This window comes from Canis aureus, chromosome 4, assembly GCF_053574225.1.
Source record: "Canis aureus isolate CA01 chromosome 4, VMU_Caureus_v.1.0, whole genome shotgun sequence".
NCBI classification, from domain to species: Eukaryota; Metazoa; Chordata; class Mammalia; order Carnivora; family Canidae; genus Canis; species Canis aureus.
The window spans coordinates 86,425,133-86,443,647 of record NC_135614.1 but is presented as its reverse complement, the minus strand read 5'-3'; the positions used below and the strand labels follow the sequence as shown (position 1 = coordinate 86,443,647).

The 18,515-nt window shown below is 36.7% G+C and overlaps 1 protein-coding gene across 8 annotated transcripts in view; it reads right to left on the bottom strand.

Annotated features, from left to right (window-relative positions):
• CDH18 (cadherin 18) overlaps nt 1-18,515 on the bottom strand; it is a 951,119-nt gene that overhangs the window by 305,996 nt on the left and 626,608 nt on the right. For all 8 annotated transcript variants that reach the window (XM_077896372.1, XM_077896374.1, XM_077896375.1 and 5 more), the window contains one exon: nt 5,516-5,998. In XM_077896372.1, coding sequence (XP_077752498.1) covers nt 5,516-5,743 — 228 coding nt within the window. In that variant the 5' untranslated portion in view covers nt 5,744-5,998. The remainder of the gene's footprint in view (nt 1-5,515; nt 5,999-18,515) is intronic.

The window sequence follows — 18,515 nt, the reverse complement described above, 5'->3', positions numbered from 1 at the left end:
AAATGTTTAAGTTAATTCATGGATTTCTTTTTCTTAAGATTTTATTTATTTATTCATGAGAGATACAGAGACACAGGCAGAGGGAGAAGCAGGCTCCACACAGGAAGCCTGATGTGGGACTTGATCCCGGGTCTCCAGGATCAGGCCCTGGGCTGAAGGCAGGAACTAAACTGCTGATCCACCCAGGGATCCCCCCTAGTTCATGCATTTCTTAATAATACACTGACAATTTTTTTTTTTACACTGACAATTTTTTAAAGGTCATGATACATATGCCATGGCCGCCATGACATTTATATTTATTACACTGTGAACTTTATATTACTATCTACACATATCCACCTGTGTGTGTGTGTGTGTGTGTGTCTCGGTGGCACTAACCCAGCAGTGACTTTCATCCCTGGAAGCTTTGGTAATGTCCAGAAATAATTTTTTCTAGGGCTAAATTGTCTTTTAGTTACAGTTGGAAAAATCAGTAGGGTTCATGATACTTAAGGGGTCCAGAAAAATTTTTTTTTAATTTATTTATGATAGTCACACAGAGAGAGAGAGAGAGAGAGAGAGGCAGAGACATAGGCAGAGGGAGAAGCAGGCTCCATGCACTGGGAGCCCGACGTGGGACTCCATCCTGGGTCTCCAGGATCACGCCCTGGGCCAAAGGCAGGCACCAAGCCGCTGTGCCACCCAGGGATCCCCAGAAAATGTTTTAATGCACTTCCAAATCAGAATAAAATATGAAATAAACATTATTCAGGCTGCATTATAGTAGTCTTTATATCAATACAATTATAAACAGATTTTATCATTTTAATTGAAAACAGGACCCAAGTAAAAATGGCCAACCATCCATGGCAGTTCTAATGTGAATCTGATTTTGGGTTCAATGAACTTCTTTCTGAAATATGACTGTGTTCCATTTATTTTTAATTGATATACTTTATTTTTGAATTCATTTTTATTTTTACTTTTACTTATTTGATAGAGAGACAGAAAGAAGGTGATATATATAGAGAGAGAGCAAGGGCAGTGGGGAGAGAGAGAAGCAGGCTCCCCGCTGAGCAAGTAGCCCAACATGGGGCTCAATCCCAGGACCCCAAGATCACTGCTAAGTGGAAACACACTTTTTAGTTTCTTACCTCTTGTTTATGACTTTTATTCCATTCCCCTTAATTATCAAATCACACAATGTAAAAAATATCCACTTACAGATCTCCTGGTAAAACAGAATTTCCTTTATTTTTTATATAAGAATGCTTCACTAGTTAAAGAAGTAATCATCTATGTTATTCAAATGAAAATAACATGTATTTGTGAAGCATAACATATAGCTAATCATAAGCAGTTACCACTTGAAATCTATGAAGCCTATTGCCAGCTGTTGTGCGTTAAAAGACACTATTTGCAATGTATATTTTTAGATACATTCTAGTAATTACATATGTTTAAATATTTCTAACATAAACTAGTTAGAGTCAATACACTCTGCAATTACAACCTACACATCTAGGATATAATCTACTGGGAATTATGAGACAAAGGCATAAAAGAGCCAATAGAAAATGGCTAAAACAAAGAAATTCAAATGCATTCTGAGTTCTAATTGCTGGTCTCTAACATAAGCATTTCCACTTTCAGACCATTTTTTTATTTAATAAGTAGTATTTTCTAATATATGTGATAAACTACAGATGTTAAGGCCTGAAGAATGCATTTCTATCTACTGCCACTAATTCTGACCACCAAGAACCTCAAATTTCAGAAGATTCTAAGTCAAATACAAATATGGTCTAGTCAAGGGGCGCCTGGGTGGCTTAGTCAGGTGAGCATCTGCCTTCGGTTCAGGTCATGATCTGGGGATTCTGGGATGGAGCCCGCTTCAGGCTCTGCTTGGCAGGGAATCTGCTTCTCCCTCTCTCTCTCTGTCTGTACCCACTCCCTCAACCCATCCTCTCTTTTTCTCCAATAAATAAAATCTTTAAAATATATATATGGTTTAGTAAAAGAATGGTAGGACTTTTCTTGTCTTTCTGATTCTAGTCATTCTGACGGGTGAAATGAAATATCGCCTTACCTCTGTCAGAGTGGCTGGGATCAAAAAGAAAAGTAATAGCAACTGTTGGCAAGGATTTGAAGAAAAAGAAACCCTCCTGAACTGCTGGTGGGAATGTAAATTGGTGCAGTCACTGTGGAAAGATTATGGCGTTTCCTTAAAAAAATAATAATAGAATCACCATATGATACAGTAATTACACTACTGGGTTATTTACCCAAAGAAAAAAAAAACATTAATTCAAAGAGATATACACACCCCTATGTTGATTCAGCATTATTGACAATAGCATGGATATGGAAGCAATTTAAGTGTCCATTGATGGATAAATGGATAAAGAGGATACAGTATATATATGAAGGAGTATTAGTAATAAAAAGGAATGAGACATTGCCATGTGCAATAACAGGGGTGAACCTAGAAGGTGTAATGCTAAGTGAAAAAAGTAAAACAGAGAAAAATGGATACTATGTGATTTCACTCATATGTGGAATTTAAAAAGCAAAACAAGTTTACGAAGAAAAAAAGAGATCAACGAATGAAGTGACTCTTAAATGCAGAAAACAAACTGGTAGTTGCCAGAAGAGGGGTAGGTGAGGGGATGTATAAAATAAATGGGATTGGGATCCTGGGTGGCTCAGCAGTTTAGCACCTGCCTTTGGCCCAGGGTATGATCCCGGGGTCCCGGGATCGAGTCCCGCATCGGGCTCCCTGCATGGAGCCTGCTTCTCCCTCGGCCTGGGTCTCTCTGCCTCTCATTCTCTCTGTCTCATGAATAAATAAATAAATCTTTAAAAAATTATTTAAGTCAATGAAATACATAAAAAGGTCTTTAATAATTCCATGAGATCAGATACATGAGATATATTCATGCTAGTTTTGGTATTTGATATCCCATGGCCATTACCATCAGAAAAAATATGGATTATCAGTTACATACACACACATATGCATGTATGTGTAATTATATGTATGCATAATGGTATATTATATATATAATGCATGTATATGTACAGTTGTACTATTTACCATTAAAAATAGCTCTATGATCATGGTCTTAGCCACATATAAATGTCTTAGTAGTGAACTCTATACATTGACTGCTAGCAGCAAAATAAATGCCTCCATAAAAATCTAACCATTGACTACAAAAACACTAAAAAAAATATAAGAAATTTATGAAAAATTGGTATGCATCAAAACAGGGACTTGAGCCCTAATCAAAAGCCCAATTAAAGTTGTTCTATAATGTAAAATATAACTCCAAATACACAAAGCTATAAACAAGAGCTCAAGGATAATTTAAAGTGAAGCTACATAACGCATTTATAAATACTATTTTAATACAAAAACTGCATTGCGTGACTACTAATTATTTCTACTGACAAAACTGCTGTCATTTCTGTGGCAGAGAAGGTCTAAGGTGATAATTTTCAGTTCTTTGGAGAAGTTTTCATGCTCGTGGTAATCGTGATGATTCTATTTTTTTATTTGTAAGTAGAAATACGTAGCCGTTTCCTTATTAATGTGTTTATAAATGTGAAATACAAATCTGCTTCTTGAACAAATTAAAATAATGAGACAAAGAAAATTATTTTAAGCACATATGGATTGAGCTTTGTAGTCTTTAAAAAATGAGTTGTAGAAAATACAATTCAGTTAGAATTTCTCATTCAGGAAGATTAGAGCAGAAAGACTAAGTGAGTGGATCAGGTCAGATAGGCCATAAGAGAACCACATCCTTGGGTGTGACCCTTCGTATTTGTTCACTGATACTGTAAAGACCAGAACAGGTACAAATTTCCACAGAACCTCCACAAACGTGACCGGCTTCACAGACCTCCACCACCGCCCGACGGGTAACAAGCTCTCCCCATGTGTTCACTGGCACCCAACCCAGAAGGAATGTTTGAAATTGACCTATTACGGCTTCATCCTCCACTACACGAGGTGACGCCAGATGAAATCAAAGGTTCTCTGATCTGTCCCTTTCCAGCAAATTTTGGGGGGCTTTGTTTTGTTTTTCAGTTAGATCGAAAGGACAAGAAATATACATAACAGAATATTTATAATCATTAAATATGTTTTTCTCTTAGTATGCACCTCAAGGGGGGATTTTCTTTTTCTTATGTTTCTCCTTTTCAAGGAAGAGAAATGACGACAGAAAAGTACTTTGACATTCGTAACAAATATAATTTTTAAGTGATTCAGTATATATTTTTTATTTTAGCACGTTTGTCTCCATTTGCTTTCTGGGCTACTTTGTAGGAAAAAAAAAACAAAAAGGAAATGATGAAGATGAGTTGTTTTGTCTCATTTTAACATGCATATAAGAAAATGAGAAAATTGACTCATCTCTTTTTATGTACCACATTCTGACTCTGCAGCTCCTGCTGGCTCTGGAAAATACAGCTGCAACCCAGTCCCTGTTGGATGAGGGCTAAAGCAGATGGCTTGTGATCCTGTACTGCCTACACATTAGGGAAGCACCGTGGCTTGGACGGAGTACTTCTTCTTTTTTTTTTTTTTTTTTTTTTTTTCCTAACAGTGCTAAAGTGAAAATAAATAGTCAAGCAGGGAGATGGAATTCACTGAGCCTGCAGTCATGGAGATTCTCCTGCTATGCTTACTGTTTCTCCCAGAGGTACTGAACAAACCGAAGTGGCTGCTTCCAACGGCTGGTAATTCATCAGGTCTCTCCACCTCCCACTCTACTCTCTACCCTGGAGCCTACATGATACATGGCTAAGCTGGCCACTCTTACTGAGCACACAATATCCTAAAGGGCTTGATAAGCCATTAAACTGTCTTGTATTTTCGAGAGAAAGGGAGGCTGGTCTGAAGTTACTGATTATTTTATCAACTTCATACTTTCAGAACATTAACAAAACCGGTACATCCTGTGTACGCTGAATGCGTATTTAAAATATATCAGCACTTTTAATGGAAATTAATTTGGGGAATTGAAAAATAATATCCATGTGCTTTTAAAAGATGACTGAAATTCAAATACAATTTCTGTATCAGTTTGCAAAAAATAAATTAGATGTCGTAAAAAAAGTGTGCTCTTTCTGCTTCACGTGCATTAGCAATCGATTTAAAAAATGTGAATATTGTTGCAACAATAAATGACTTTGTGAATTCCAAAATACCTTCGTGGTTATAAAGTAAAGTACTCAATTGTGGTTTAATTAAATATTTCCATTTTATACAAAAGAATGTAAAGAGTAATATACTGGTGAAGAACATTCAGCCCAGCATGGATGGACTAATGTTTAGGGAGAGGTGACGTGACTGGTAAAGTACATTACTTTGCAGTCATTGTTTTAAACCATTTATTATAAGTAGTAGTATCTTATAGCATTTCCACTCTACTTTCCATGTCTTTTCAAAACCAAGCCAACTCCATTCTCATCTTATTCCATAATTTCTTAGAATAGGAAAAAACAAAAAACAAAAACTTACTTTTCCAACGTACTGAGGATCTGGTCCCATATGTTCTTCTAAAACAAAGAACTGATTCCAAACCCATCCCCTTTTGGGACGATGGTGGACTTCGGTTTCACCTTCGATGTGTTTGGTCTGGTTTCTGGTCACCTTGATGGAGCTGTGGTGAGCAGTTCCATAACACCTCTGCACAAAACAGAGACACACGAGGACTGGACAGATGCAAGATGTGCTCGTAATTTTCATTGTAAGATAGCTTTCCAGTTCACAGTCTCCTTTCTTTCCTTGTCAGTTATAAATGCTTAGTGCGCATTCAAGAGAGAAGCCAGAGCATCTTTTGAAAGGACAGTCCAAAGTAAATTGTTTAGCGTGTCCATGATTTAACTGCCCATCAGGGAAAGGTCAGGCTACATTTACATCCTGAAACACTTGGAGAATCAAAGCTGTAGTTGTCTGATTCCAAATCTTCACAGTAAGTGAACACGGACAACCATTTTCTGCCTAATGGAAAGAGAGAAGATGATATAGATTACAAAACATGGTAGCTTGACATATTTGCTGTGAATGCAAATTATACTATGGTGTAGTATGATGCTGATAGGTAAAGAATATACACAAATTATTTTGGAAATACAGACAAATATGCATATACATGGTCATCCATAAGCCTGCATGCTGTGACATTCTTACAAGGACTTCTCTCTCTGTACCATTCCCAATATTTAAAAACAAATATATATATACATATATATATACACACACACACAAATAATATATATGCTTATATACATATATTTGTATTTTATTTTTATTTTTTATTTTTTTTGTATTTTAAAACAAGTTATGCATTTGGATATTTGTGCATATATATGTGTATATGCGTATTTGTATTTTTATAGATGTGTGTATGTATAAAATCCTTTGAAACAACAGAAATGCAACCCCAGGGAGTGCAGAAATGCTCAGAAACTGACCATGAGTATCTGCACATGTCTAATATGATATCTTAACAATATGTGATTAGGTACTCCAGACTAAGTATGAATTTGGTTTGCTTTTGTGCCTATTTTACTTTTGTTCAATGTGGTAGAAATTCACAACACACACTATACATGGATTACACACTACATGTGACTCATTGCATTTCAAAAAATGCTCAAAATATTTTAGGGTTGAAAAACTGTCATAGATCAATGAAGTAGGTACTTGGATTGCTTAGTAAGTAGAGTAGAAGAAAGCAAAACACGGCAGAAAAGAAGATGCTTGAAAAAAAAATGAATGTGATTTAAAGTAACTCCATACATGGAGACCAGATTGGCGCAACTGAATATGAGTGAAAGGGGATCAACTGGCTGAATTACAGCTTGTAGAGATTCTGAGCGGCCTGCAGATAATATTCCAGGGTGTGGTCTTAATATATAGGCAAAACGGATTTTAAGCATGGAATGACATTCCATATAATTCTAGCAGCTATATAAAAAAAGGTAACAGGAACAAAAGAATGGTGGCAAAGAGAACAGGAGGCAACGCTTTGATTTTCAAATAATAAATATTGAGGACTTGGTCTTAGATTTTAGTACAATTGGTCAATAAAGCAAAACTTAAGAAACATTCCTCGGGGACGCCTGGGTGGCTCAGTGCTGAGCATCTGCTTTTGGCTCAAGGTGTGATCCCAGGTTCCAGGATCCAGTCCCGCATCGGCTTCCCTGCAGGGAGCCTACCTCTCCCTCTGCCTGTGTCTCTGCCTCTCTCTCTCTGTGCCTCTTATGAATAAATAAATAAAATCCTTAAAAAAAAAAAAAGAAATATTTCTGGAAAAGAAGAGACAGGAGAAGAGAAAACAAAAAAAAGTTGACCTTGAAATTATTAGCTTATAAAAACAGGAAGCAAGTTTTGCTTGGTTTTATATGTGTGTTTTAATATGTATTTAGAAAAAAAATGGATTTAAGATTATGACTGCTCTATCTAGTAAAACTATTAGATGAATCACTTTCTCATTTCATAAAACTCATCCCCGCACACCACCACAAACCAAAATACAGATCTGAATGAATTATAAGGTAGATGACATGACAATATAAGGATTTAAAAAACTGAATATAAATTAGTAGCCATAGCACAATTCTTTCACACAATTGAGAAGAAAATATTTGTATCAAGTAGGTATTAAAAAAAATCTCACATGAGACTGAAAATATGCTGCTTTTTTCTATCAATGTCTCTCCCCATAAATTAGGGTTAATGGTAATGCTTATTTTCTAGTTATGCAAGAATTGTATTGGGTTAGGACCAGGATTTTATTTTAATTATCTGGTAACTATAACCTGAAGTTTGCAATATTTTATGGAAGCAAAGATATATTTTTCACTGATTGAAGTTGAAATGACTCAAAAACTCTAACATACTTTTTAATTTTTTGGAATTTATTTTTACTTTTTTGAATGGGCCAAAAACCTTAACAGACATCTCACCATAGAAGATATAGAGCAAATTATAATATGAAAAGATACTCTACATCATATGCCATCAGCAAATGCAAATTAAAACAATAAGAGACTAAAAGAAAATAATAAAATAAAAAGAAAAAAAGAAAATAAAAAAACAGTAAGAGACTATTACATACTTATTAGAATGGTAAAAATATGGAACAGTGACAATATCAAATATTTATTAGGATGGAGAGCAACATGAACTCTCATCCGTGAGTGGTGGGAATGCAATTGGCAACACTTCGGAAGTCAATTTGACGGTTTCTTACAAAACTAAACATAGGCTTACTATATAACCAGCATTTGTGCTTTTTGATATTTACCCAAAAAAGTTGAAAACTTATGTCCGCACAAAAGCCTGCAAGCAAATATTTATGGCAACTTTGTTCATAATTGCCAAAAATTGGAAGCAACCAAGATATCATTCAGCAGGTGAATGAATAAATAAATTGTGGTTCATCCAGAAAATGGAATATTATTTAGCCCTAAAAAAGAAATGAACTATCAAATCATGAGGAAACTGAAATGCATTTGACTAAGGGAAAGAAGTCAATTTAACATATTTCTTCAAAGATACCATTCTAGCTCCACAATGATGAGAGCACTGGAAAGAAAGTCAGAAAAAATCAGGTTTCTTTCCTTTTTTTCTTTTTTCCAACAATGTACTTACAGTACAAACATATGAATCATCTAATTTCTTTAAGTCTCAACTTTCTCATTTACCGAAGTTTGTGGCCTGAATAATTGATTTTAATATTCTTTTGAGTCTAATAAATTATCTGGGTAATTTTATATACATATATATACATTTATGTATCAAAAGACTTAATTTTCAAGTCACAGATTTCAAAAACAAAACTTCAGTCTTTCTTCTCAGAAGTCAAGTGGATGAATATATAGAAGGTGCTATCGTAATACTTTCACACCATTTGGTGTGATTTTTAAATGAAATTAACATCTTTGCCCTTTATGCGAAGTTGTTTAACAAAGCATAATTCATGAGTGAAGGTGAAGAAACTGGTTTTGTAACGCATCACAGATATGTAGAATGAGCATGTTCTTTATAATCCTTGATCTTGTCTGGCATTCCAAAAAATATATAAATGCAGTGGAATCTGCATACATATGTTTAGAACCTCTATTATGATCATTATAAAGTGATGAATAAGGCTCTGTGGAATGAAAGAACACACGCAAACATTACTACTGTGCTTTTGTAAGTAACTTCATCTACTATGAGGAGAGAGAACTCCAAATATAAAAATCTGCCCTGCTTCCAGAAATCCATCCCTGCATAAGGTTAGAAAGAACTGAAACACAAAGTATAATAAAGCACTGAGACGAGCACAGTAGAAATACGTTGCGGACACCTGCCATTCTCCGATCAAGCAGCACTCAAATACCTTCCCTGCTTTCCTGGAACAGGCCGATACATGAACTCTGATAAACAGACCCTGTCACCTCTGAACCCTTAGGAATCTGACACTTTCTTCTTTACAACCTTTTAGTTAGAATTTATACCAGTGTCATAAGCACCTTGATTCCATATGCACATCCCAACAGGCTGAAACGGATGATGAAGGGAGAAATGAGAACTTTTTCCCAGCGGTGGGAGGCTCTCAAGGTCCACATGGGGTGCATACGAGCCCTGCAGCCTTGTGGGGGGGGCAGTGGCAACTGAATGACTAGAGGGTCATTCTAGCTACACTGTTTGAGTGGGGACTATGTGGCATCGTTTCTTAGGATCTAACTTCTTAAAAAAAAAAAAAAAAAAAAAAAAAAAAAAGATCTAACTTCTTCTGGTTCCTGTGTCTCAAACCTTTTCTCCAGCCCTCATCAGATTTCATGGCTGCCCAATGTTTTTCCAATGGATTTATTTGCTGCCTTCCAGAGTCAAAGTTGATATCTGTTATTTGGAAAACAAGAACTGTCTCTGATACAAAGCATTACCCTCATTCCAAAAAAAAAGAAAAAAGAAAAAAAAAAAAAAGGAGGAATTTCCAAAGAATGCACTGCGTGCAATAATGAATAATGTAGACCTCACTCCTCTGCTTAGATACTTAATTTAAGTGAACCAGCATTGCTTCCAGAGTGGAGTCAGTAACAGCGCACTATGAATCAAGGGACATGGCCTCAGATGTTCATCTTGTAGAACATTATCACATTTTTCTCAGTAATGTTTTTCTCTGAGCTTCATATTTTTCATTTACTAATAAAGATTCTCATTGAAGTACCTGAGCATGTGCAGCAATCTGATTATTTGAATTTACGATTTAACAACTATTATTCATAAATTACTTTTCTCACTTATAGGGAGTTACTCACATCACCAGAGATCAAACAGCCATTTATACATCCTCAACGCACGCATTCCTTCATAGAGCTCCAAGAAACAATATCCTCAGAGAAATGGATTTTCACACTTATCCTAAATCTTAAATCCTGTAATGTGTGCCTTTCACTGATTTTTTTTTTAATAACCAAGTGGTTCTTAACTCATAAACTTTGAGCTCTAAAAGATCTAGAAAATGCCTTCTGTTTAATTTTTTTTTTTAAAACGAAGTTCTTTGTCCTTTTTCTTATTTTGAAAATGTCTTTGTAAAAGAATACTCTGTTGATTTTTTTTTGTGAATTTATCATTTTAGTTTCCATACGTGAGGGGTGACAGGAGATATTTCACATTATCCAAAAAACCTAGAGTCATAATTGCCACCAAGTTCTAATCGCCAGCGTGATATGTTAATTGGTAGGGATTTATCTGACTTTGCATTGATCAAGCCTCGATTAAACAGAAAATGTCAAAGAAGATGAAGTATAGGGAAAGCCCATATTTTTTGGAATTATTTTCTTTGTGAGATGTACAAAGACATCGTGTGTGGAGAAGTAAGTACATGTCAATGGAACACGATGCTCAATACACGCAAGGGGGGCTTCCCGACCGTCAAATCTGTATATTCATCAGATGAGAAAGTTGTTCCTTGTATAAGCTTGAAAATAATGCAACTTAACTTTTCCATGATGAATTATTTAAAGCCATCATACTATCAGGAAGATTTAAATAAAGGGAATTCATATCACATTTGAATTCTGGGGTACTTATTAAGGTGAAAGTTACAAGTACTGAATAAAAGACATTTTTTTAAGTTTAGTAAATAATCACTTAATACTTATCTATCTTTACTTCCGTGTGTGTGTGTTTCTATTATCTCCAGGATGTTCCAAAATCGTGAAATTATCTGTGGGTTGGTGCTTACAGGCATAACTCCCACAGCTGGCAAGGTGCACTCTCCGGCATATGTCTGATGCTAGCGCTGCGGTTCCCGTCATTTTTGGATTCAATGATCAAGAATATTGGTATCATTCTCTCGTTCTATGTCTAGTTCTTATTAAATTCTTAATGACATTGACCTCTGAGTATTGTTCCACCTTCTGTCCTTCCGTCTCTATTTTCACTACTCTCTTCATAAGCTTGTTTGTTTTTCTCTCTCTCATTTGGTAATTTACCTGTCTAGCAATTTTACTCTTCTTGATCTGTGTCAATCGGAGCTCTTGCTTATGGTCAAAATGCAAATACTCAGAAACCACATAGATTGGGGGAGCCTGGGTGGCTCAGCAGGTGAAGTGCCTGCTTTGGGCTCAGGTCATGATCGCAGGGTCCAGAGATGGAGCCGCACGTGGTGCTCCCTGCCCACCTGGGAGGCTGCTTCTCCCCATCTCTCTGCCCCTCTCCCCACCACTCATGCTCTCTCTCTCAAATAAATAAAATCTTAAAACAAACAAGCACATAGATTGTAGAGGCTTCACTGAAATTTCTTTCAAGTTTTATCACTCGGTTGATTCCCAAATCAGTATTTTTAATCTCAGTCTGACCATTCTAGAATATTGCCATAGCCCCAAAGGTTTGATATAATAAATTGCATTTGCTAAAATGCATATAAATGCTTAAATATATATAAAATTATCTCAAAATATTGCTCTCTCTAAAATATAATATGTAAGTAACATAAACCTATAAATCAAAAGCAATAACTTCCACATATTATGTTTCTCTGTTGGGAATATTAATATTGTGGGGCACCTGGGTGGCTCAGTCAGTGAAGCATCTGCCTTCGGCTCGGGTTATGATCTCAGGGCCCTAGGATCGAGTCCTGCATCGGGCTCCCTGCCCAGCAGGGCGTCTGTATCTCCCTCTGTCCTCCCTCTGCTTGTGCTCTCTCTCTCACTCTCCATCTCTTTCTCTCTCTCTCTCTCTAAAATAAATAAGTAAATAAATAAATAAATGAATAAAATATTTTAAAAATATTACTATCATAAGTGCGAAAGATGTTAAGTTTCATGCAGTCAGTTATGGAAACGTGTGTGTACATACAGGCGTTGCTCCCTCATCTGGCTCATTCCCCTTTCTTAGCCCTAGAGCCTTACTCTCCAAATTTCATTTACTCAAATCTATCATCTGAGGCCTGGACGGATGGATGTTTCTCCACCAAGACCTCTCTGACTTGGAGAACAATTCTCTTCGGGTCTCTTGCGTTTCTTCACATCTTCTGAATGAGTGGCACTGCTAGCGTTGTCTGATGCTAATTTTCCGTGGATACATGTATAGCAAACAGCCTTGGAAGGAAGTTTAGAACCTCCCTTTGCGGCAGAAAGCAGATTTGTTTTCTGCCTGGATTATAATGTCTTCCTTTAGGACACAATTGAAGAGGTCGGCTCTTCAGACCCAACAGGACATGGAGATTTCCGACATTTAGGGTCCGTAGCCGTGCCCCAGGGTGTGTGTACAACATACACCCGGGCTGCTTCATGTCACCCCAAGGGGTGTGAGAGACAAGAAGAACTCATGCCACGTGCTGTGACATGAGTAATAAGGTCTTTTTTTTTTTTTCTTTTTATGTGCTCCCAAGTCCCTTATATTGTCAGCAGCTCCAAAACTGTGGCAGCCTGACCTGTCAGCTCGATGGGGGGTGACATCTCAAACCCTTCCCATGGCTCTCCAGATACCATAGTTCAATGGGACTGCTCGCTCCTCAAAACCACCAGAGCATTATCTAGTTCTGTTTTACTATTGCAGACCAGCATTCTAATTATTTATAGAGGTATTATTTAATTTTCCCTTTGTGCCAGGTTCTTTGTTTTTGTGTATGAGGTGGGGGGGAGGAGGTTTTATGGTTTTTTATGTTTGGTTCTCACAGCATGCGTTTTCCATTTCCTGTGAAGTCCTTCTCGTAATGTAGCCAGTAAGTAAGCATTTGTTGAATGAAAGAGAAATGAGAAATACATCGATTAACTCCGAGTACGTTCTGCATGAGTAGTGTTAAAATGCCAAATTTTCAAGTCAGAATATTTCATTATAAAAATATTTTACAGAGAAACTTTGTGAAATCATGTTTTCATTCGGTGAACATTATACTTTGCTTTTCACTTCAAAGACCGTCACAATCAAAGACACAAATATTGGATAAGAAAATTATATTTCATCAATAGAATCCTGCTTCTTCACTAAGTTCCTTTTACACAGAGGAAATTAAGGACGTTATTCAAATATTGGGCCAAATATGCATTTGTAAAGTTTGCAATGTCATATACTGTACTGTAGTATAAGCAATATCTTATTACTTATAGTTCAAAATACATGTCTGAACATTCCTATTATGTTGAGTAAGAATATATAAATAAGAGGAAATAAAACAGATTTATCATTTATGTTGTCACTATTTGTCTCTCAAGACAAACTCCATTATTATTAGATTAATGCGAACATTTATATGGAGTTTTATTTCAATATTTTATGTATTAACTAAGTTACACACATAGTAGGAAGGACAATGTCCTGAAGATATATGAGAAGGTAAGATAATATTCACAATATTGATCTATTTGGCTGCAGTAGTTAATATTATAAAATTACCTCCAGTGGCTGATTCTAGCCTTTCTGAAATTTAGCTGAAATTCTTTTTCAAAAATTGGAAAACCAAATGGAAGAAAATGGTGATATCAAATAGTAAGTTTCTCTACTTATCTGCAGATGCCCAAGTGACAAAAAGATATTGTGAATTTCTTCACGTCCTCTAGAAGTATTTCCACCATCACACTCTTTTTATGTTTAACTTATATTCTTGTTATACACACACACACACATCATCTAAGATGATAGATTTTCACGAAATAAGTTTCTAAATTGGTTATTCAGTTTGAATTAACATCTCGAAAACAGTAGTGATGCAGACTCCTACTGGTCCAACTCACTATCTGGTTTCCGTCCCTGAGCACCCATTCGTCTTGGCTGGCACTGCATTTCTGCACCTCACTTACTCAGGATAAACATTCCTTTTCCTAGTCTCTGTTGAGGCTTATATCGCCAATGGCACATAAGCAAAGTTCTCTCTCAAGCCCCCAGGAAATTTCCCTAGAAGACGACTGACGTGGAGATATCATGTCCCCTTCACCTTGCTACTCGAATCCTGAATGTGATGGTTAAGGCTCCCTTCTGGACCATGAGGATGAGTGTCATAACCTGGAGATGGAGGAACCATGAGGATGAGTGTCATAACCTGGGTAGAACTTCATATTTCTTCATAACCTTTGGTAGAACTTCAAATTTCTATTCAGGTTCAAATTTAACCTTTATCATTACAATCATGCTTTTACCAATATAGTCAACCATGAGGATGAGTGTCATAACCTGGGGTTGGAGGAACCATGAGGATGAGTGTCATAACCTGGAGATGGGGGAACCATGAGGATGAGTGTCATAACCTGGAGATGCAGGAACCAAGCAGCTTTATCACAGAGAACACTGTAGAGTGCAACCTCCCAACAAGCCCTGAGCTGCCTTCCTCTAAGCTCAGTGAATAGAGAAGGTATTTCAGGCTTTCTAAAGCCACGCCTCTTTGGTGTCTGTTACTCACAGCTGAATGTAACCCTGATTTAACAACCATTGAACTGAAATAGTATATCCTCCAGCCTTTGGATTTGGGGGGTGGGTAATGGGAAATAAAGTACAGAGGGAAGGAAAAAGGGAAGGGAAAATTTGGAGCAGTGGGGGAGGGATAGGGGCGGGGGTAATGACAAGATGATGGATGACACTAGCCTAACTTCCAGAGGACTTACTTTTGGTGATAGGTTTTTGTTTTTTCTCCCTGCAACTTCTATCACGAATATCAAAATCCCACTTTTGTCTTTTTCCTCCGCAGTGAAAAACTACATCTCCTCCTGTATCTCCGTGTCCGTGTCATTTAGGGCACACAAGGACTATGCAATGCAAATGGAAGGGGTGATCCCGGCCCAAAGTCCCCTTTAAACGCCTCCGCCTTTGAAGTCTGTCCTCAAACTATAGCATCTCAAGTCCCTGCCTGAAACTCCCCCATGTCTTTGCATCACCTCCAGGAGGGAGTCAAAACACTTTCAGATGAAATTCATGGCTTTTCAATAGCTGGCACCTTCTTCCTTTCCCTGTCGTCCTCAGTGTCTGCCCAGAAAACACCTACTCATATTTCACCATGCTGTCTCCTGACGATGCTGTGCTCTTGCTAGTCTGTATGCCGTTGTGCAAGCTGTTCCTTCTAAATCAAAGGCCCACTTCTCTATTTTAAGGATCAGTGAGTCACCCGTGCCCCAAGTGAGTCTCCAGAGCCCATCCAGTCTGTTCTAAAGGTTCCCTGTTCTATTGTCACGAAGGAGGCCAGGACACGCCACCCAAATTACACCATGCTAGCATATCGATTATTTTAAATTAAAGTTACTTGAAAAACTACAGATACAAAGGGCATTCTGATCTTCCTAAAAGCTGGAGATAATATGCCCATGTGAAGACATCCTCTCTATAGCAGAAGGGAGAAAATATTCTTATCACCAAGGATTGAAAGTGGAGGCCAAGACAAATTTGTAAAAAAAAATTAAAAATAAATAAAAAAATAAAAAAGCCTTGCTATACTGATCCTTACCTTTCATGTCCCTGTACCCAATCCACTAACTAGTCCAAGCCTTTTTGCCTTGTTAATTTTTTCAGTTTACTACTCATCTGACTGACTGTCTGAGTCGGGCTCTAACTGCTTTTTTTTTTTTTTTTTTTTTTCTCTAACTGCTTTTTATCAGTTTTTATGTCCTTATGTAGGCTCCTAGGTCATGTAAAGCTTATACATATATTTTTTTATGTAAAGCTTATATTAAATAAATTTATATGCTTTTCACTTATATTAAATAAATTTACATGCTTTTCACTTATTAATGTTTTAATACAGAAGCACCAGACAAGAACATAAAAGAATTTTTTTCCACCTTATCACATTCATCACATGACATAGGCGTTTACTTGTCTTCCAAACTCGATTGTCATCTCCAGCCAGAATTTAACGTTGATCTTTGTGTCCTTAAAATTTAGAAAAAAAGTATTTCCCATGTATGCTTTGAAAATCTTTTTAAACCATACAGTTTTAAAAGTAACTACAATAAATGTCCCAAATGGGAGTATACCCAAAAAGATACTCAGTGGGGGATATAATAAACCAATAAAAGTTGAAAAAAAAATAGCTTTTCTGTAGTATGCAGTATTTTTTTTAAAGTGTATTTTATTTTTATTTTAGAGAGAGAGGGAACACTGGGGGAGAGGGAGAGGAAGAGGGAGAAAGAGAGAGGCAAACTCCCCACTGAGCATGCAGCCCCACAAGGGGCTTGATCTCATGGACCTGGGATCATGAACTGAGCTGAAACCAAGAGCTGGATGCTCACCTGACTGAGCCACCCAGGCGCCTCTGGAGGATGTATTCTTTAATTATTTCTACTGCAAAGTGGCTTACCTTTACTAAAAAAGTAGGAATATGATTCTCCTTTCTTGGGGTATTTCAGTTTCCTGAATTTATACGGAAGATTGTTGGCTTAATTAAAATATAATATGAAACGCCATGATTCTTACTTATAAAAAAATTAATTGTTAAAAATTTTAAGGCATGATCACAGTCTGGGGCTCAAGTCCCACATCGGGCTCCTTGCAAGGAGCCTGCTTCTCCCTCTGCCTGTATCTCTACCTCTTTCTGTCTCTCATGAATAAATAAATGATATCTCAAAAAAATTAAAAATGTTTACGCTATATACATACCAAAGTATTAGGTAAAATATTGAGTCAGACCAACTGTTACAGTTACAGTTTTCCTTACAGTTACAGTTTTCCTTAGAAAATGTAAATGTATACGGAACCAAACATTGTTAAATGTTAAGTATTGTACTTGCAAATTTTAATTAATGAGAATTTGATAAAATGTCCTAAACAGAAAAAAGGTATATGTAGTGTTTTTTATAAATGCATACTCAAAAAACTATGTTCAAATGGCCTGATGTTTGGTAGAACTTCATATTTCTATTCAGGTTCAAATTTAACCTTTATCATTACAATCATGCTTTTACCAATATAGTCAATCCTTACGTCACATCGTGAGCTTGTTATTTATATTTGGCCACACTTTAAGGATTTTTATTATTATTATTTCTTAATTTACTCATGAGAGACACAGGCAGAGGGAAAAGCAGGCTCCATGCAGGGAGCCCAATGTGGGACTCCATCCCAGGACCCCGAGGTCACGACCTGAGCCAAAGGCAGATGCTCAACTACTGAGCCACCCAGGGGCCCCACCTGGCCACACTTTAACCCTAAAGAGTATCCTATTATATGCAGTCTGCATGATGGACACTGGTGTCCCACAGCTGCACAATCTCCAACCTGGAATGATTCTCAATGTTTTGTTTTGTTTTGCTTTTTAATCCTATTGCATCACGTAAACTAGGTTATCTGTACAGTTTTTCTAATTATAGCAGATTTTCCAATTTTCAGAAACCACACTTCAACAATATGACTAAGAAGACATTGTATCAAAGCCATTTCCTCCTAAAACTCTATACTCCACGTGCTCAATAACGATAGTAATCGGAACACAGAATGTGTGTTCACATGAACTGCATGCTCTGCATCTTCTGAAATGCCCTTCACAGCTTTCATCCTTGAAAACCATGCACTCATCTTTCAAACACAAGCATCAAAAAAAAAAAAAAAAAAAACACACACACACAAGCATCATCCCCTCCATATGTCCCCCAGTTGCAATCTTCACCACCCCACATGGGTCAGGTACTTCTCTGTGCCCCTAGCATACTGTAAACAGCACTTTAATTTGCAGTATAAAATTTTATCATGTATTTTGTTTTCTCAAACAAGACTATGAACTTCTTAAAAACAGGATGGATGTCCATTGTTCTTTCTCGAATGCCCGAAGTAGCAGAATGGGCATAGAAAGAAAAAAAAAAAAATATGTCCCTTGAATTAATATCTGAATCATCTAATAACAAACATGAACTTAATCTAATACATAGTTCAAAATAAAGGCCTAGATGACCTAAAATACAATCTAGGCTTTCAATGAAAACTGAATTTGGATATGGTTTAATGATTTTTAATATTCAACAATGCCAATATAAACCAAAGTATTGCACATCTAACACTGTAGGCAAATCTGCTGCCTTTCTGTTATGAATTCAATAAA